Raw genomic sequence first — 21943 nt, 5'->3', positions numbered from 1 at the left:
GCTGAATAATTTATAATCGAATTTCTTTTCTCACCAGTTTCCGTTTCAGTTTCAAAAGCCGAGCGTTGGATCCGATGTCAAAGTCAAGCCTAGCTCACGTGAGGAATGAATAAAACAGTGATATAATTGTTCCTGTGTCGTTTTAATTCACTTGAGCACTAAAACCAGCCTGCCTCAAGGACATGAATTACAAAAAGTGGAGAGTCGGCGATCATATATGTTTTTTCATGCCGCGCGTGACCTAGGCTTGATTGCGACGTCGTCATCTCTCGGCTGCTGAAACCGTAACTGGTGAGCAAAGAAAGTTCAAATAAATTATTTAGCGGTCTGAGTTCAACACCTCATGGTGATCCATATATAGGAATGTCTTACGCATCATTAACAAGAAGAAAAAAAACACTAGAATTTGGTGTCTATACTCCTTTGAGAAGCCGCCATGGGTTTTCTTAGCCCTGCGAAGTGAAGTTTCAAGCCGCTGAGAGCAATTCGCCTCATTATACCTCTAAGAGTCCTGTTTCGGACACACATCTCCACAAGCTCTTTCCGACACCGCGGTTTCGTCTGCTCTTTTTTTAGACTGCGTATCTCCATAAAACCCGGCAAAATGACGGCTGAGTACAGAAATGTATGGTACTTGTTGCGTATGTTTTTTTCTCTTTCGCTTTCACCGCTCAAATACGTGGTGAAAAACGAAAGAGAAAACACAAATATACGCAACAAATACGCGGTGCTGAACGGACCAAAACCAAACCGTGAAAAATGTCGGCCTTCTTTACCACTGAAGACTGTCAGCCACAACAAAAAGCTGTTACGAATCCCGCTTCAAGTCTTTTCTAAATATGATTCCTCAGTAGAAAAAACTGCTACTTAGCGTTCCTTGAAAACTCTGCAGAATTCTCTGTTTTCGTTATCCTTCATAATTCTCTGCTTTGTTTCAAACAATGATTTTCCAAATTTCCTGGCCCCTGCAGAGAGCGACAATTTCTTCTGTGCTCTAGGAGCTGTTCATTAAGGCATATCGTTCACTAGGCCTATTCAACGCCCGGCCTATTAGCCACCACGTGGCGACATGTACATCAGGAGTCAAATGGGACAGTGCATTTACAATGATAAAAGCAAAACGAGCAAATGAAAGCTGGATGAGAATTAACACCAGTGCAGTCCACTTGCACTTTGCATGAAGGAAACATTACACTGAATTGTTCGTCAAGCCAGCGTACACTTATTTTCCAGCACGTCATACCTTTCTGGGTTCGTGGTCCATGTGACGCATCTGACGCATACCTCAATAAAATGTTAGCTTTATATAGAATAGAATAAAATAGAATAGATCTATTTTCATGTATTATGAGTACATACATGAGGAGATAGGAGAAATCATGCAGCTTGACTAGGCTCCCACCCCCTATACTTGAGCATAGCATGAGCTAGAAATTCACAATGTATCAATGAAGCAAATGATAAATACATGATTGAACTACAATCAGTAAAGTAAAAAAAAAACATTTACAATGAATAGAAAACAGACCATAGGAATTCTTCACTGTGAATTGAGATAACAAAAGCACAGAAATGATATAACAGGAAAAATAGTCATATGAGAGTGTGTCAATAATTTCATGGATATGAAAAGAAACATGGCAAAAACAATCTGTTGAGTGATCTTAAGGTAAGGTTCTCTATGTTGATTCCCTCTTTCCTGAAAGCATTCAACACATTCGGAACGGCTACGCTCAACATTTCATTTCCGTAATTGGTCCTTGAACGAGGCACAAACAAAATTCGGGATGACGCGTTGAGTAATAATGACTGTTAGCGTTTAAGCATGCTATGTGTGTCAGCAAGTTTAATTCATATTTTTGCTGGCTTCTGAATGTCATTGCGCCTCTGTCTTCAGCTGCCATCGCAGGCTTCAGATAGCAGATTTTGCAGCCGGAATTTTATAGAGTACCTCCTTGAATTATTGAACTCCTTTTACTAAAACCTGGAAATCGCTGTTAAAAGAGAGCCCGGATCAGCGTGGTTCCAGCCGTTGAAGTAATACTTGCCGACGCCCGCTAGACCAATCTTGCCAGCTGGGTGATCCCATGTCAATGGCACTATGTTGGGGCCCAGCTGAATCCGCGTGACTGGCCGCTCTGTATGAAGGATAATATTGGCGCTCGTGTATTGCGGCTGCCCGACCTTTTGTTCACTGCCTACTCCTCGCAGCGGCAAGTATGAAATGCGATTTTACTCGAAGCATACTACTCTCGTAGCGCCGAAAAGCCATCGCCGTATCCCGATTGAAGGAAGCTTTCAAGGATGAGTAAAATTCTGCTGGGATAAACATTTGAGTGGCGCCGTCATACGATGTTGCAGCCACCGGAACTAAAGACCTGACGCGCGTTCTACAAGGCAAATGGCGCCTCCACCTTCTAGTGCATCATTAAACTGCGCATGACCTTCGAGTCGAATCACCTGCCGGGGAAATTATAAATGCCTTGGAAAGTGTTCATATGATATAAATAGTGTTGATTGATTGATTGATTGATTGATTGATTGATTGATTGATTGATTGATTGATTGATTGATTGAGTGAGTGAGTGAGTGAGTGAGTGAGTGAGTGAGTGAGTGAGTGAGTGAGTGATCGAGCGAGTTAATGGGAGTGGTTTGCTGGTGTGATTGATTGACTGATTGATTAGTGATTTGTTAGTGAATGAAACCAGCGAGGTGTAGAGAAATAATGTCGTGTGGGCGTCGCTGAAATTTAACCTTTGGCTATGAGTAGTGCGGCAACACAATGTTCTCAGTATTGCACCAGATGCGTGTAGTAATTTGAAAGAACGTTTTTTGGGCCAGTTGGTGACAGCTCATCGTAAGTTCAAAGCGCGAAAACACACCCGGACACTAGAAAGATAAAAGGACGAGGCACCCCTCACAACTGCTTCATTAAAGGAGAAACAGGCAAGTCGCATAGTCAGCGTACACACAAAGAACACTATCGTGATTCAAGGTTGATATGATACCGCGCAGGTGAAGTAGTTTTTTTTTCGGCCCTGTACAGAGATATCGACGTATCACTGACGAACATGCTTGCTTTCTTATCGATAAAAAAGATGGCTCAAATAACTCCCTAGCTGTTGTGCCTTTACTTCTTGACCGAATTCGCGCCCCGGAAAACCATGGCTCACAAGAGCGTGACGAGCAAGATCCTAAATGTTTGGGTAAATTTGGTCCTTTTTTATTTTGTTCAACGTTTCTTTCGTGCTCCCCGATTCGCTCAATAACACAGCGCTCTGTGTTAATTAGCGAATCAGGGTGCACGAAAGAAACGCTGAAAAAGCCAATAATCGCTACTTCTAGAGTCTTGATTTTGGCTTGTTGGGGAGAATACATACTAATAGGAGGCAGCGCGAATGGACACGGACGAACACACAACAGGACAGGCGCTGGCTACCAACAGATGTATTGAATGCGGGGGACAGCTTATAAACTCAATCCATAAATAACGTGACATTATGAGAACAAGAACAAAATTATCAACAAAGAAAACTTATTCTTCTATTGCACCTAAAGGCACTTATATGAAACGGCTTAAAATCGCTACACAGGTAAACGTCTCAAGTTATTTACTTAAGCATATAGAAAAACCTCAGGTATAGCAAATACTTGAAAACATGCAATGACATTTTGCATTACGGAGTATTAATAGTCAGCCATTTTCGTTTTCTTTTTTTTTCTTACTCGACTCAAAATTGCGCCATCTGAAATCAGCTTTTTCCAACTATTCAGACCTAACTCATACTGAAAAAGAAATGCTTTACACTAATCCTCCGACGACCTCCGGCGCTGCATAGTTATACACAAAAAACAATACACACACAAGAGATTTAAACCAGGACGTTGTGGGAAGGAACATATCACCGCTCCTTCCCCTCCTGGCTACGACGCGGCGGCGAGGGTTAGGTGCGGCCTCTCCTCTCTACATCACGTGACAGCCTCCTTCCCCCTCTCTCCTTCGACTACCGAGAAAAGGGAAGCGCGCGCTGTGTTGCCTGGGTGTGGTTTCTGGGAGAGGGAGTGCATGTGGGGGGTCTGTGGTGGTGTGCAACCTCTACAGAGCGGACCGGACGGGCCAGCTGAGCGGTCGCGTCCGGAAAAGAGGGACAGGCATCAGGTGAACTGAATTGGGTGATCGCGCGCGCGCGGCCGAGGAAAACCATTAAACCGGTTTAACCTTTGGTCCTCGGTGTTCGTGTTGTTCTTGGGGGGCCACCACTGTGGTCTGAGCTAGCGGAGCGTTGTTTGCTCTGAGAGCGGAGCCGCAGCTCCGCAGAGAATCCCACAATTTGGCGCCCAACGTGGGGCCCCGTTGGCGTTCCAGCGGGGAAAGCTAGGTCTGTATGAACAAAATGACCAGCAAGCGCTATGGGCTGTCTGACCTAATGATGTTGGCCGACGTCTGCGGCCAAACTCGGGAGATCTCGAACATTAGCCATTTGGCTACACAGATGATGCGTTCGCTACCAACTACCAGTTTTTGTGGCACGAAGAAGAAAGCTTCCCACAAAACGTGGGGTTACAATAGGAAGAAGTAAACAAAAGATTCAGAAAAAATAAATGGAAATAAAACGAAAATAATGACAAATTAGGTCTAACTTTTTGTCACATTGTCCAAACGGAGAAGTATCACCTCCTTGCTGTTGAGCGCCACCGACGGAACACTCACGCATTCCCCTTCTTCCCCCGAAATCATCTTGAAGGCTTCAATAATCTCTCTTTTAAAACTGTCTTTTGAGCCTGCCAGCACCTTGGTTTCAGTGAACCTTGGTACACAATGGTTGCCCCTCAAGTCCTGTTGATTATCATCCGTTTTACACCGGGAGCAATAGGTCGCCAGGTTTCCTGGAGCAGACAATGCGGCACACGAATTTCTGTGTTCCCTTAGCTTTTCATTGATGCATCGGCCTGTTTACCCCACGTAGGCCTTCCCACATGTCAGGGGGATCTTGTACACGACACCCGTGCGGCATTTGACAAACCGTTCCCTGTGCAGTATTCCGCATCCTTCCTTAGTCTCTTTCGTTTCGTTCACCTTCCTGCACATACTTTTTAACTTGTTTGGTGCGGACAGCACAACCCCAATTTCTAATCGGCTGGCCATCTTCTTAAGACTGTGATGTGCCATGTACGTATGGCAGGACAACAACCTGTCTTCTCTTTTCAGTCTCTTTACGTTCTCTTGTTCGGGGTCGCATCTTCTTCAAACAGCTTCCAGCCGCAGAAATCTGCATGCTCCTCGGATATCCGCTTCGTTTTAACCTCTCAATCTGTATGTTGACACTGTCGCCCATCAAGTGCGGGCAGGATTTGATCAGCGCCTGCCGCAATAAAGACACGGCCAGCCCCCGCTTAATCAACTTAGTATGACCGGAGTCGTATGGAAGAAGACCTTTTGCCCCTCGTGTTCTATAAAACCAACATGTGTGGTCGTCGTGCAGCACAAGTCTGATATCCAGGTACTGGATCTGTGCATTTTCTGGTTGCTCAAAGGTGAACTCAAGCCCTGGATGTGCTTTAGGAAATAGTGCCACAATGCCCTTAACCTTGCTCTCTGTGTAATCTTCATACGGCAGGCAAACCAAAACATCATCGACATATCGAAATGCCTTAGCAACTCCAGCTTCATTCATGTGATTAAAAAGTGTCCTACCGCCCTTAGCTAGGAATAGCTCACTCAATATAAGAGTAATTGAAGACCCTATGCAAAATTCATTTTTTTGCTCCAAAACACTTCCCTCAAACTCAGCATACAAGGATCGGAGGTAGAGCTTCAACAGACCTAAGAACCGGTCAGTGCTCATTTCACTTTCATTCTGAAACTTCCCTGCACCGTAGACATCTATTGCTTCTTGGACAGCGAGGATGGCCAAATGCTGTGGAATGTTGTAAAAGAGATCTTTTGCGTCAACAGAGAAACACTTGATAGTCGCGGCCTGTTGAAGAAATCCAATCAGCTCATCTGAGTTTCTCACCAACTATTGGGAGACAATTCATGTACTTCTGAAGAAATAAACCTGTGCAGTGCTGCCATGTGGAACGGTCCTCCACGATGACTCGGAAAGGGTTTCCCTCCTTGTGTGTCTTGACGGCAAAGAATGTTGTCAGGGTCAGCTTCTTGCATCCGTTTATTTCCTTTGTTAATTATTCCTTGCCCACCTCTTGGAAAATATCAGCCGCTTACTGATATTTTGGAGTTCTTCAACAGGCCGCGTATGCCTGCCGTATGAAGATTACACAGAGAGCAAGGTTGAAAGCATTGTGGCACTATTCCCTAAAACACATCCGGGGCTTGAGTTCACTTTTGAGCAACCAGAAAATGCACTGATCCAGTACCTGGATATCAGACTTGTGCTGCACGAAGATTTTATAGAACACGAGGGGCAAAAGGTCATCTTCCATACGACTCCGGTCATACTAAGTTAATAAAAGCGGGGGCTGGCTGTGTCTTGTTTACGGCAGGCACTGATCAAATCCTGTCCGCACTTGATGGGCGACAGTGTCAACATACAGATTGAGAGGTTAAAACGAAGCGGATATCCGAGGAGCATGCTGATATCTGCGGCTGAAAGCTGTTTGAAGAAGATGCGACCCCGAACAAGAGAACGTAGAGACTGAAAAAAGAAGACAGGTTGTTGTCCTGCCATACGTACATGGCATATCACACAGTCTTAAGAAGATAGCCAGCCGATTCTAAATTAGGGTCGTGCTGTCCGCACCAAACAAGTTAAAAAGTATGTGCAGGAAGGTGAAGGAATCGAAAGAGACTAAGGAAGTATGCGGAATACTGCACAGGGAACGGTTTGTCAAATGCCGCACGGGTGTCGTGTACAAGATCCCCCTGACATGTGGGAAGGCCTACGTGGGGCAAACAGACCAATGCATCAATGAAAGGCTAAGGGAACACAGAAATTCGTCTGCCGCATTGTCTGCTCCAGGAAACCTGGCGACCCATAGCTCCCGGTGTAAAACGGATGATAATCAACAGGACTTGAGGGGCCCCCATTGTGTACCAAGGTTCACCGAAACCAAGGTGCTGGCAGGCTCAAAATACAGTTATAAAAGAGAGATTATTGAAGCCTTCAAGATGATTTCGGGGGAAGAAGGGAATGGGTGAGTGTTCCGTCGGTGGCGCTCAACAACAAGGAGGTGATATGTATCCGTTTGGACAATGTGACAAAAAGTTAGACCTAATTTGTCATTATTTTTATTTTTATTTTCATTTCTTTTTTCTGAATCTTTTGTTTACTACTTCTTTATATTGTAACCCCACGTTTTGTGTGAAGCTTTCTTCTTCGTACCAAAAAACTGGCAGTTGGTAGCGTGTTGGTTTATTTCTCTTGTGTATGTATTGTTTTTTGTGTATAACCATGCAGCGGTAGAGGTCGTCGGAGTCGTATAGCCAACTAGCCCGTTCGAAAGTACTACTGAGCTTTACACTAAAAGCGCTTTAGAAGCTGCAAGTAACTGGGAAGTTGCTGGCAGAATGCTTCCAGCAAGGAGCTCTGTGGTTTCTTCATTCCTACCTGAGCGCTGTATTGTCACACAAGATGCGCGTCGGATCGTATCTCGAAGATTTCAGCCGCTCGCCGCCTTTAAATTCAGTGCTGGCAAGTGAAACTGGCATCCGTATCTGAGCACGATTGTTACTATTTCCGCTGCCGATTGCTTAGGTCTCTTGCGGGCGCAAGTCAGCCCAATAAAGAGTTTATTCTTGCAAAGATACGCTCTTCATTTGTTACCAACGGCATTGTCACCACCACGTGACATTTGGTGGAGGTGCGGGGTGTCGATCCCCGTACTTCTCGCATGCCCATCGTAGTTGCGGCCTGACAACGCAAAGTGGGTCCTGTACGGCGATGGGGACCTGAACCAACGGCTTGGTGGCTCAAACTCGCCGCTATGCAGATAGTTCTCGATTTCTTACGGTTGTTCACCGGGGCAGGGTCGTGTGGCGCCAACTGCGAACCCGCGGAGGCCGATTCGTCGGTATGGGCAGTGTCGTAAAATCTGGCCGGCCTCGCCGCAGTGGAAGTATAATGGCTGGTTGTTCCCGGTCCTCCAGGCGTCGCTCATCCTGAGGCTTTGAGGTCGTTGGTACCATTGCGGGCGGGGACCATGGGGTGGCTTTCAGGAACAGGACGGTAGCGTCGAGGGCTTGGAAAGTCACGTCGGGGCGCAGGGCGACGTAATGCAGCAGTGTAGTTCATCGCTGTTGCTTCTTGTGTTGGCGCCGTCGGAGCCGTCACTTGAGGAACACCCAAAGCTTGCTGGACTTCCTCATGGATGACGTCAGTGAGCGACGCAACCTGCGGCTGCGTTGACGATTGTAGGATTCAGCGCAGGCTTTCGCGAACGACCTCACGGATATTCTCTCGGAGGTTATCCCCACTTGTAGCTGCGGTCTCGAAGTTGTTTGCAGGGACCATTTGAAGAGGCCGGTTGTACTGTCGATTCCGGGCGTCTAGGGTCCGTTCTATTAGGGAGGCTTCTCGTTCAAATTCGGCCACGGTTTGGGGTGGGTTTCTCACGACGCACGCGAAAAGGTATTCTTTGACACCTCGCATTAAAAAGTTCACTTTCTTTTCCTCACTCATTTCAGGGTCTGCACGGCGAAACAGCTGCTTCATTTCTTCTACGCAATTGAGGACTGACTCATTAGTGAGTTGAATTCGGGATTGAAGGTAGCCCTGGGCTCTTTCTTTTCGAACGAGATTGGCAAAAGCTGTCAAGCAATGTCTGTTAAATGTCTCCAGATACTTCAAAAAGTCTTATAGTTTTCGAACCAGATGCGGGCTGAATCTTGAAGAGCAAAGTAGGCTTACCTCAGCTTCGTTTCCTCTGTGCAGGCGTTGTACGTTGACACGTGTTCAAACAGCTGGAGACAGTCTTCTGCATTCTCATCCAGTCGTCTTTGGAAGCTGGGGGGCTCACTGGGCTGGAAGAAAACTAGAGGCAGTGCCTGCCCGGCTGGTTCGGTCTTTGGCTTCATGGTCACGTCGGCAGGGATTAAGCACCTCCACCAGATGTCACGTGGTGGTGACAATGCCGTGGGCAACAAATGAAGAGACGACCTTCGCAGGAATAAACTCTTTATTGGGCTGACTTGCGCCCGCAAAAGAACTATGCATTCAGCGGCGGCGATAGCAACAATCGTGCTCAGCGGACGTCGATCTACGGATGCACTTTGTCTTGTCAGCACTGAATTTGAAGGCGGCGAGGTAAAAGTAGAGAAATCCGAAAATGGTGACTAGCATGAGCTGGAACATTGTAGAAACACACGCAAGCGGCTGGAGCATAACTGGTATCACAGCCTCCCTTGACCTTCAGCCACTGGAAATCGGACGGAAAATTGCACAACTTTGTTTCATAAACTATACTATCATTTTCCTCATCAACCAAACTTTCTCTTACAGCCGCCGCTAAGTACTTCTCGTCGCCATTTTAATTCAATGAGTGTTCAGCGTCTTTATGGTCGCACTGACGTTTTCAACAGGTCCTTTTTTTCCCAGCACAATGGCAGCAAGGAATGAATTACCCTAATCAATAGCCTTCAAGCACGACACACTTAAATTCAGCACTATACTTGCTGCCCATCTAAACAAATAACTACAACGGTTTCATTCTTGCGCAATTTTTATTCTTTCAAGTTTATATCATGGTGGTCCGTGTTGCGTGTTTTATTTATTTAATTTGTTTTGCTTTTATACTGCCTATAGGCTGTTTTAGGAGTTTTTGAATTTTGATTGGCTACATTTTATCCTTGCATTGTTATTGTATTACTGTATTGTATTCTCGTTTTTGACCTACTGACCATTGATACATGTTATCGATACCCCCCCCCCCCTTTAAATAATACCCCACGTGGGGCTTTTAAGGGATAATAAATGATGATGATACGTCCCGACTCAACTTGCGCGACAAAGAAAATGATAAAGCGTCATCTCGCGATAAAGAGCATGAACAAACACGTAATACAGAATCGATCCGCGCGCTAGAATCACAATGATAAGGCCGCATGCCAGCGGATGTCGAAAAAGAACTAAAAATCGAAGAGCACTGCAGAATCTGCATTGGAGTAAGCGAAAGCACGGATGCTGCTGTTGGTTTCATCTGGTTGCTTCTAGTCGCTTAATTCACTTCTTGTTTACCCATTTTAATTCTTTGGTACATTCAAATTGCGCGCCAATCCCTTCCTATACCATTTATCGGCTCTACTACTGGTAGCGTGACGTCACATCCTTGACGTCACCCTAACTGACTGCCTTATTTAATTACTTTAGTCTTTGGCATTCTCAAATTGCGCGCCAATCCCTTCCTATGCCCTTTTTTGGCTCGACTTCAGGTTGCGTGACGTCACACTTTTGAGGTCACCTTAATTGACTGATTTAATTAACGTTTTTAGTATTTGATACATTCAAATGTGGCGCCAAGCCATTCCCTAATGAGACAATTTTCGCCTTTACTTTTTCATGTCTTGCCTCTAATTAATTACCTAACTAACTTATTTCCCTTATTAATTTTTCGCACGCAACGTTCGGTCACCCTCTATCGATTGAAACCACTCATTGACCTCTACGGCTTCTCAATTACAACTGCTTCGGACACGATTTTGCTAATTGCGCGCCAATCCCTTCCTATTCCCTTTTCTTCCCTTTTGGGGCTCTACTTCCGGTTGCGTGACATTACATCCCTGACGTCACCCTAATTGACTGCATTAATTACCTTCTTTCGTCTTTGGTACTTTGAAAGTGCGTGCCAATCCCTTCCTATGCCCTTTTTTGGCTCAACTTCAGGTTGCGGGACGTCACACTCTGGAGGTCACCTTAATTGACTGATTTAATTAACCATTGTAGTATTTGATACATTCAAATGTGGCGTCAAGCCATTGAGACCATTTTCGCCTTTACTTTTTCATTTTTTTGTCTCTAGCTTATTGGCCCAATTATTTTTTTTACACAATGTGACGTCACCCTCTATGGATTGACACCACTCATTAATTAACCTCTACTAATTCTCAATTACTCACAACTGCTGTGGAGAACTTTTACATTTTTGCCTGTAATTAATTACATAGTAACCTTATTGGCCTAATTACTTGTTCTGCAGCAACATTACGTCAGCCTCTATCGATTGACGTCACTCATTAACCTCTACCACTTCTCAATTACTCGCAACGGCAGCTGACACGATTTTGCGCACGCGGTCTGCGGACACGGTCTGAGGACAGAAATTTGTGAACATAGCGAAGTTATGGTTCGCATTAATAATGATTTAAATAGTTCGCGGCAATATTGACGACAGCGGCGGTCCAGACGGTGCAACTCGAGTGATATTCTAACAGGAAGTCCCTTTTGCCGGAGGTGGTGCAGGGCGGAACTTACTGGTCTTATTTTTTGTTTAACTTATTGGTCGCCCGTGGCTTATTCACTATGCTATGCAAGGTCGATCGAGTCTGTGTTCGGGCACATACACCAGCTGACCCCTGAGGTGACCAAGAAACATTTGGGCGGGTTGGTCAGACATACTTGACATGAACGCGCTTGTCCTTGTGTGTTCTCTGCGCTCGTCTCTTTCTGCCGCGCCGTCCATGCCAAGTATGCCTGAGGTGATGAAAGCTTGTGTTAATCTCGCATGAAGTGGATGTTCAGCGAAACACCTGCGGGCTTGTTCCCAAGCGACGCAGGCACAGCGACAGTGCATTATCATAATGTATTATCCTAAGCCCGTTTATGCTCGTCCCCGGCTGGAAGCGGTGCACTTGGAAATGCGTGCAACATCCACAGACCATCTATTTATCAGTGCGATCCGGTACTGCCGCCACATGATAAAAGAGGAGAGTAAAGCAGTTAAGGAAGAAGGGGCAAAGAAAAAGAGAAAAAAATAAAGTAACAGAAACACGCAGGAAGGTGTTACGACCAAGCATCCGCATTTGCGCGCTCTATTGTTCGCCTGTGGGCATGGAAAAGTATTGTGAATATGTGGTGATGGTCCAATGGCTCTAAGTGAGCCTGTTTCCAGGAATCCTGTTTTGTAAGCCTGTTTTGCTTTGTGGACAACCTGCAAATGCCAAATTGACCCTGCCAAGAGAACGTCTGGAAAAACACAAAGAAACGTCCCCCTGCGGGAAATGCAGGAAGTGCTTTCTTTCTTTTGTTCACCCTTCCAGTCGATAAGCCCTATCGTCCAGTGAGGAATGCCTACTTTCCAAAGGAGACGACAGAGTGACATGTCCGCTGACGTGCAGGACAAGAAAGGAGCATGACGCATACAGCCATTAAGTGATTTCCCAGGAATGCAGGAAATATTTGCAATTGTCGAAAACGGACAATGCTGGGAGCGGATGCGGCGCCACGTGCACTCGGGTTTCTGAGAAGTAAAACCACTTGTCAGAACCAGCCTGTGGTTTCTTTGCTGAAGAATAGAAATGTACCTCCTCTCCTCGCCGTTCCCAAGCTTTTCCCGCCAACAAGTGATCACGCCCAACGAATGAATACCGGACCAGTCAGTGCTTCAGACCATCAGTGCAGTGATGTGTTCGATTGGATGCCGATACCTGAGGGGCGTGCCCTGGATTTGGTTGGTCAACATCTTCAGAGAGGGGCTGGACATAGGGGGGTTTTAAGGACGCTGCAGAGCACGAAATGTCGCTCTGGGCCCTGGGTAAACGGCTCATCCAGTCGCTTCTCGCTATGAACTCTTAACGCTTGCCATTTTGCTGATGTACCCTTCTTTTGCGTGTAAATATTGTAAATAAGTTTTCTCAAAGTGCCATTAAACCTGCTTGTACATATTTCACCAACTTCGAAGATTCATTCCTACTTCAACCCCGAGTCTCTGCACGCTACCAAGTGAAGGCCGGGTCGACGTAGCCCCAGCGTCACGACAACTGGTGACCAGCGTTGGGATCTGAATCTACAAGCCACAACATCTGATGACTGGAGGTGGGATCTGAATCTACAAGCCACAACATCTGGTGATTGGAGGTGGATCTGAAGCTACAAGCCACAACATCTTGTGATCGGAGGTGGCATCTCAAGCAACAAGCAGGAGCAACAATCGGCCAACAAGAGAGCAGCTCGGAACATCGATCGCATGTGTGGGTGAGTGCTTGGCTTTTCTTCTGATGTGGACCAGGTCTAGAACAGGGTTAGATTTTAGAACTGGTAAAAAGAGTGTGGAAACGCCTTTAGGTTTGGTAGTTTGCACAGTTGTTTTGGAAGTAGCCGACACTCGGAGCGATCATGGACCTACAAAAGCTGCAGAAACCGGACCTGTTGCTATTGTGTGAGGAATTGGGAATTGATACAAGTGGTTTGGCACGAAAACCCTTGATTATAAAGGCAATCACTGATCTAGGAACCGATGATGAGGAGCTCAGTGAAGCATGGAACCTCATCGGTCAAAAAAAGGAACAGCTCAGACAGCAGAAAGAGCGTGAAATTGAAAGAGAAGCAAAAAAGCTGGAGCTAGAAATTGAGCTCCGGAAATTAGAACTAGAGTTGAGCAAGAGGTCGGGCGATTGTCCCCAGCTAGCGGTACCTCGTCTCAACAAGGAGGCAGATTTCAAGATGTCAAAGTACATGCAGCCATATGTGATATCAGGGGATATCGGTCTGTATCTGGCTAACTTTGAGCGAACTTGCGAAAAACTGTCCTTCCAGCGAGACACGTGGTCTCAGAGATTATTGACGGTTCTGCCCTGCGAGGCAGCGGAGGTTGTCGCGCGGCTAAGCAAGGAGGACGCGGACAACTACGAGAAGGTCAAAGCTTGCCTTCTGAGAAAGTATAGGCTTAGCGCCGAGGCGTTCAGACAACGTTTTCGGAAAGCTACTAAGTCCAGGGACGAGAGTTACCCTGAATTCCTCTACAATTTAAGAGTTAATTTGGGCGAGTGGCTAAAGAGCACTGATTCCTACAGTGATAGGGACGCTGTAGTCGAGCGAATTCTTTTGGAGCAGTTTTATAACTGCCTCCCAGAAAAAGAAAGAAATTGGTTACAGGACCGAGGCGAAATTAAGTCGGCAACTGAAGCTGCCGAACTTATTGAGGAGTATGTTTCGCGCCGACAATTCAGCAACCCAGCAGTGGATAGGCCCCGCAATCCCAAGTTCAGTGTAAATAACCGTCAGAAAAGGCACTTTGCTAGATTTGCAAACGAAGAAAGGAAGGCTTCTTCAGGCAAACGCCCTAGAAAGGACGGCAGTGAGAAAAGTGGGGAAGTGACCAACGCGCAGAACACAAAGAATAAGCTTGAGGCTAGGAAGCCGCTCACATGCTTTAGGTGTAATGAGCAGGGTCACATTGCCGTCAACTGCCGGAAAGAAAAGATTGTTTTCTCGTATGTCAGGGACTGCGATGAAAATATGCAGCTTTTAGAACCCTACCTGCATGACCTAGTAGTCAACGGGAAGCCTTGCAAGGTACTGCGCGATTCGGCCGCAACGATGGATGTTGTCCATCCGGCGTATGTGTCGCCTTCCGACTATACCGGACAGTGTGCATGGATCCGCCAGGTAGTGGAGTATCAGAGTGTGTGCTTGCCAATCGCGAACGTGGTCATCGAGGGCCCTTTCGGCAAGTTAACAACCGAGGCTGCCGTTTCAGGAAAGCTTCCTAAGTGCTATCCGTATTTGTTCTCTAACAAATCGGACATGCTACTGCGAAAGAGGGGCATCCTTTTCGGAGACATAGTTGTGCAAGCCTTAACACGTTCAAAGGCGCGAGAACTAGCTACACTGCTCATTCCAGAAGAATCCACAGCGGAGGAAACGGCAGCTAAAACAGTGGTAGATGCGGAAGATAGCAGGTCAGAAAACTTTGAGAGCGAGGCATCTCAGATAAGTCTTGAAAGTGAGCTTGATGAGACGCGGAATGAGGACGTTCTTGAGAGTAACCTCTTGCCGCCAGGGTCTAGTAATCTCACGAGACTTTTAAGTGGAACTCGAGAGGACTTAGCTATGGAGCAAGCCGTGGTAAATCTAACGTTACACCTTCCCGAGGAGATGGGGGACAACTTGATTTGCCTCAGCGGAAAAGGAAGCAACGCTCAGGAGCTTCTCAAAAAGACGGAGCAGAGAGGAGAACTAAAGAAATCCCAGCTGTCCGATCTGGGCGAGATAATAACAGAGTTTGAGGCCTGCTTCGTGGACAGGCCAGGCAGAACTGATTTGACTGAGCACGATATTGAGCTGACTTCAGACGTGCCAGTGCGATCAAGGTGCTACCGATTTTCTCCAAGGCAAAGAGAAATTCTGGATAGGGAAGTAACTCGCATGCTGGAATTGGGAGTAATAAAACCCTCGGAAAGCGATTATGCTTCGCCTATGATCTTAGTAGAAGCTCCAGGTAAAGACCCTAGGCCTGTGGTAGACTACCGAAAGCTAAATTCTCTCACCAGGGATCAAGTGTATCCTATTCCGAATATTGAGGAGAGAGTAGAACAGGTCAGTAGAGCGGCATATGTGACTACGCTGGACCTTACTCGAGGATACTGGCAAGTACCGCTCACTGAACGCGCCAGCAGATACGCGGCTTTCGTCACTCCGACGGGCAGCTACCAGCCAACAATGATGAGTTTCGGGCTCAAAAATGCTCCATTTTGTTTTTCCCGACTCATGGATAGGGTTTTAAAGGGGTGTGAAACATTCGCGGTGCCTTATTTAGACGACATTGCGGTTTTTTCCGACTCATGGGCGGACCATATGGTACATCTAAGAGCTGTACTGAGCCTTTTGCGTCAAGCTGGACTAACCGTAAAGGCCGAGAAATGTTGCCTGGCAAGGGCGACCGTGGACTACTTGGGTCACAATGTAGGTCAAGGTTTCAGGAAACCCAGCGAGATTAAGATTTCTGCGGTAGCAGACTACCCGCGGCCGAGCACGAAGACGGAAATTCGAGCATTCCTGGGTCTGACTGGGTACTACAATCACTACATCCCTAACTATTCAGCTTTGGCTAGCCCTCTGACCGACGCTCTCCGCAAGACAGAACCGACAAATGTAGTCTGGGACGAACAAAAGGAAGCCTCCTTCGTAAACCTGAAGGCTGTGCTGATTAGCCGTCCGGTATTGCGAGCTCCAGACTATGGCCGAGAATTCACGGTCCAGTGTGATGCCAGTGATCGAGGGTTAGGTGCTGTTCTCTGCCAGAGAGATGACGACGGTAATGAGCACCCCGTGCTCTACTTGAGCAGAAAACTGAGTTCTAGAGAGAGGGCTTATTGCGCGTCAGAGAAAGAGTGCGCTTGCATTGTATGGGCCATTCAAAAATTGCAGTGCTATCTTGGAGGGGCCAAATTCACCGTAGAGACGGACCATTGTCCCCTGGCTTGGCTGCAAACTGCGACATCGAAGAACAGTCGCCTTCTTAGGTGGAGCTTGATTTTACAGCAGTACAATTTTGAAATAAGATACAAAAAGGGGAAGTTAAATGGGAATGCGGACGCGCTTAGCCGCTCTTTCTAAGCGGTCCAAGATGTTCCTCACCATGTATCCAAATTGATAATCAGGTTTTTTTTTTTTTTCGTGCGCTTGTATATGTGTGGCTATGTAAAGCAGCACGTTTGGTTTTCTAGGAATACGTGGGTCCTGAACGTCTTGAGAGTGGGCTTTTCTCGAACAACAATGGCAGTTTTCTTTTAACCTGGTCTCTTCAGACGGGAGCCGAGTGCTTGCTTCGACATGTGGTTGAGTTTCAGACAGCTCGAGCAATTTGGCCTACAACAATCAAGACAACGCGACAAGCAACAGCGAGCTTCAAGCGTTCACGTGCAGGCCATTAAGTCGTCTCTTCATGCAGCAGCTGGGACTGCTGCCCTCCGAGACTCTTCTGGCGGGGGAGGAGGCTGTTACGACCAAGCATCCGCATTTGCGCGCTCTATTGTTCGCCTGTGGGCATGGAAAAGTATTGTGAATATGTGGTGATGGTCCAATGGCTCTAAGTGAGCCTGTTTCCAGGAATCCTGTTTTGTAAGCCTGTTTTGCTTTGTGGACAACCTGCAAATGCCAAATTGACCCTGCCAAGAGAACGTCTGGAAAAACACAAAGAAACGTCCCCCTGCGGGAAATGCAGGAAGTGCTTTCTTTCTTTTGTTCACCCTTCCAGTCGATAAGCCCTATCGTCCAGTGAGGAATGCCTACTTTCCAAAGGAGACGACAGAGTGACATGTCCGCTGACGTGCAGGACAAGAAAGGAGCATGACGCATACAGCCATTAAGTGATTTCCCAGGAATGCAGGAAATATTTGCAATTGTCGAAAACGGACAATGCTGGGAGCGGATGCGGCGCCACGTGCACTCGGGTTTCTGAGAAGTAAAACCACTTGTCAGAACCAGCCTGTGGTTTCTTTGCTGAAGAATAGAAATGTACCTCCTCTCCTCGCCGTTCCCAAGCTTTTCCCGCCAACAAGTGATCACGCCCAACGAATGAATACCGGACCAGTCAGTGCTTCAGACCATCAGTGCAGTGATGTGTTCGATTGGATGCCGATACCTGAGGGGCGTGCCCTGGATTTGGTTGGTCAACATCTTCAGAGAGGGGCTGGACATAGGGGGGTTTTAAGGACGCTGCAGAGCACGAAATGTCGCTCTGGGCCCTGGGTAAACGGCTCATCCAGTCGCTTCTCGCTATGAACTCTTAACGCTTGCCATTTTGCTGATGTACCCTTCTTTTGCGTGTAAATATTGTAAATAAGTTTTCTCAAAGTGCCATTAAACCTGCTTGTACATATTTCACCAACTTCGAAGATTCATTCCTACTTCAACCCCGAGTCTCTGCACGCTACCAAGTGAAGGCCGGGTCGACGTAGCCCCAGCGTCACGACAAAGGAAACATGAAAACAGGCTAGCAGAAAACAACACCAAAACGACATCTACGGTAAGATTCCTCGTTTAGTACTCGTTTAGTATTCGTCTCGCATCGCGCTTGACGAACGAATGTGCACCAATACGGGTGGTTTCAAAATTTTGCTTTAAATATGCGGTCAAATTTTCTTCTACGTGACTGCAACATGGGCTGCGAAGAGACGCGCGCCTCATAATGGCCCTAAAGGTTATCTATCACTGTTACGAACAGTTGTTATTGATTCCTGCATGCAGTTAACGGGGAGTGACAGGCTATACGCATGAGCTTGGCACTGGCTGCTTGCTCCGCTCTTCGAATCGATTATTGAGGATGGCACAAAACCGAGAGCGTTAGTATCTGACAGGCATCATAAAAAGCACGATGAAAGCTTGGACGCAGCGAGAGAAAAAGGTCGCGTTGTCGTCTCTCCCGCGAGATCGCGGTCTCTGCGTCATGCTCCGGGGCCATCCTTTTCGGGGATTAGAGAGGCAGAATGAATCGTTAAAACGTTTACTTTATTATTGCAAAAACTGTAAAGGAATGGAACATACTGCAGAATGGGAAAATGACATCTCGTGTGTTTCAACCAATGATAATTTCTCTTTATTTTTACAAAGTGCATATAAGTTATTTTTTTAATTCTCTTTCTTGTGCATTATAGCTTTCACTCTGTTCAGCGACCGAGGTGTCCTAACGCATGCATTTCTTGTGGCAGTAGTGGGTAATTTAGTTCACTCCCACTACAAGGCGAAAGCTCTGAGTGTAAAATAAATGAAATAAAGTAGATCACTGATTGCTTCTCATAAATTAAGTGTTTCGAATGTTGACCTAGTAGTCCATGAATCCATCCATGAATTTCTTTATTCTCACGTTCAATTTGCATACACTCATGGTGCCAATTCATCTACTATACCAGCTGGTCCTGGGGTACTAGCTTTTGGTGCCGAGGGTAAATAAAAAAATAAATAAAATTGCCCTTTTATGTATCTTTGCTTCTGCGCAAAACACAATCAGCTGAACACAACAGAAAAACGCTACAACGTGCATTTTATTCGCTACCAGAGATTTATGGGGAAAAATAGCACACTTCTGTGGTGACGGCTGAATGTGTTTTGTTTTCTGAGATTTCTGGCTCATGAAGCAACTGCTCTCGCAGCAATCCGGGTGATGCTACGAGGCAAGGCGCACGCCGAGTGGAAGGTGGTCGTCAGTGGCGACCGGCGGACAGTCAAAGACGATCAAGTCTTCATCGATGACCGGGCTGTCATCTGGGGAAAAGGTGAGCGCCCTCTTATTGTGAATATTCGCGCTCTTGCCTTGATTTGATATTCCTCTGACTGGATCAAAAGTTCGCTCGCTATGCTTCAATCAAAACGTAATCGCCAAGTGTACGGATTCCCAAGAAGGTATCTCGTGACGACCAAGAACGTATTCTCTCTGCATGCTGTTGATCTCGTTGCCTTCAGAAACGTGATGGAATGAATTTGATATAATTTATTCACAAAAGAATCCGTGTTAAAAGCAAAGGTGCAAATTGTGTTAGTGCATCGGAAACTTGGCGAATGAAACCAGGAAGCCTAATCAGACCTTTCAACCAAACTGGAAGGCCGCTCAGAGGGCACGTATATTTACGCAAGACTTGAGATGCTGACTTTACAGGTTTTAAAATGGCATGTATCATTGAATTTTTGTCAAAAATAGATATCCATTAAGACGCATTAGATTGTGGTGCGTTTTAGTTCTTGCATGTTTATTTATTCGTTTGCTTAACGTGTTTCTCGACATTCGGTAAATTATGTCCAGGATAAGCCACAACAGAGTCGTACGCTAAAAAAGGCTCGAAAAGATATTATTTTAATGCTGATATATATTCTTTTTCACGACACTCTTTCACTGATAGGGAAGCAGAGTTTTGTGCTGACAGCACGCTCGCATTATATTGACGCGATGGCATTAGAGCGCACGTTCGGTGAACACTCTGCAGTCGCCGCAACATTTGCTGATTGGTCAACACAGTGACATCCTAGGTTCTGAGGCCACTCAGGCAGCATCCCCAAGTGGCTTTTATAAAAGCATTCTGCCGACAAAAAAAAAGGGTAAAAGAGTGGGAATCGAGTTCATTTTCTATGATTTGGTTCTTTAATTCTTTCTCCATGCAAAGCACCAACTAGCATAATAACGTGTTCTACGGAATCACTGTTAAGCTGCAATTGTCAGAGGTTGCTTACGCAGATTTTAAGGGCGATCCAACACTATTCATCTCGAAGTATACTAAACATGAGACAAAGTACAAATTTAGGAAAGCCAGTTTTGTCAAACATAAATGAAGGACAAACTATGGAAGATAATTAAGTTGACGAATTCCAAACCTGCTGAACATCAACTCTGACCAGATGTCAAAAAAACCTGTTTCTCTCTGTCTGCTTTCTGAAAACAGGCAAAGGTTTTCTTTTGAATTATGTTTAAACTTTTAAACCAGCTCCTTTGTGTACATAAGCAGTCCCAGTGCAGTTGTTGTCGCTTAAAAGATCATCCACTACTCCTTGCACATCCTTCTTCTTGCTCTGCAAGTGGCCTTGTTTGGGGTTATTTCTTATCTTCAAATATATTGTTTTGCAAAAACGGTGTTCCTTACCTACCTATATTCATTGCTAAATGCGAAAACTTGCAGTCTTACAGGAACGTGTGTATTTTGTGTGCCATATTGTATTTGCGTTGTGTCCAAATTACGAATGTATGAATGCAGGGTGTCAGGTTCTAGTCAGGTGACCATGAGAGTCACCCTCTTCAACCAGACGATTGCATTTTGATTAAATCTCTGTGAACAAACACTTATCGAATACTCCATGTTTGTCGCAAGTGCCCAACCCAGAGAAGAATACGAAGTAGCCCCTTTCTTTCTTTGAGTTCATTTCTAGAGCACTCATATATCCCAGTGACGTGGGTTTGATTCCATTTTGGTGGAGGTGGAAACGCAAGGCACCCGTGTACTGTCGGACATCACGTCCCCTTAAATTAGCCCAAGTTGGTAGTAATTGCTCAAGAAACCTCCCCACTATGACGTCCCAATGGCCAATGCTCATTACAGAAAATACGTCGGCCACTTATAGAATCCGTGGCAGGTTTTTCATCTGTGTTTCCATCACCTCGGAGTAAAGACCAATAAAACATAAGCCAGAGCGAGTGGTGCTGCCTGAATGGGAGAGGAGATCTCGGTAAGTGGACCATGACAGAATTTCCTAGCTGTTAAGAAGGTGATCTGGAAAAATGACAATGAGAATGCGCATGCTAGCGGAGGTGCGTAAATTTGGCACAATCGAGTGCTGCCCCTCAACGAAGGCAAGAAAAAGAGGTTCGACAATCTCGATCGATTAAAAAAGTCCCTTTCGAACTCCCCATAACTCTATCCAGACATCCCAACTCGCTTTTCTTATACCCCGCTTCAATCTGTCACCCAAAGAAGGCCACGTGAATCCATTCTGGTCTGCCCACCGGCACTGCCTTTTTTTATGCATTGAACCCCTGTTTTTAAGGGTTAAGCCTTTAAAGGCGTAAGCATTTATTGCCTCATCGTTGTCGTCAGCAAAAGTTTCACGCTTTAGCGGCGGCTCTGATTGGTCGAGACGGGACGTCATGCAGGTCTCGACCAATCACAGAGCACCACCACAGTATGCGCGAATGCCTGCCTTATATGGTCATATGCCAATCAATGATCAATCACTAATGGGTAAATAATTATTTACTAATTACCCACTAATTAAAAATATTAAACAAAACTTACTAATTAGTGACAGTTGTATAGTGGATTATTTACTAATTAATGCCGCGCACTGGATAAAATCAACCAAACAGTAAACGTAGAACAACTGCGAAGATACAAGGAGTGAGATCTCGTCTCTGCAAAGCAGAATTCATTGAATAAATGCACTTGCAGAATGTAGAAGAGTTGTCGCTCACATTACTCGTAACGGCATTTATCGCTACATGCGCAACAGTCGCGTAGCAGAATGCAGCACTCAAGCTTTCGCCTTTCATCACTTTAGTCGCCAAAGTGTCC

At 45.9% G+C, this 21943-nt stretch overlaps 1 protein-coding gene across 1 annotated transcript in view; it reads left to right on the top strand.

Annotated features, from left to right (window-relative positions):
• LOC146180470 (arrestin domain-containing protein 3-like) overlaps window positions 1–21943 on the top strand; it is a 169595-nt gene that overhangs the window by 79677 nt on the left and 67975 nt on the right. Inside the window, exon 2 of the mRNA XM_084577792.1 lies at window positions 19043–19165. Within this exon, the coding sequence (XP_084433918.1) occupies window positions 19043–19165 (123 nt within the window). The remainder of the gene's footprint in view (window positions 1–19042; window positions 19166–21943) is intronic.

The sequence above is a fragment of the Amblyomma maculatum genome, chromosome 8 (assembly GCF_055883805.1).
Source record: "Amblyomma maculatum isolate TAMU_Amacu chromosome 8, ASM5588380v1, whole genome shotgun sequence".
NCBI classification, from domain to species: Eukaryota; Metazoa; Arthropoda; class Arachnida; order Ixodida; family Ixodidae; genus Amblyomma; species Amblyomma maculatum.
The sequence above is the reverse complement of the archived record's forward strand: the minus strand, read 5'-3'. Positions and strand labels throughout refer to the sequence as shown.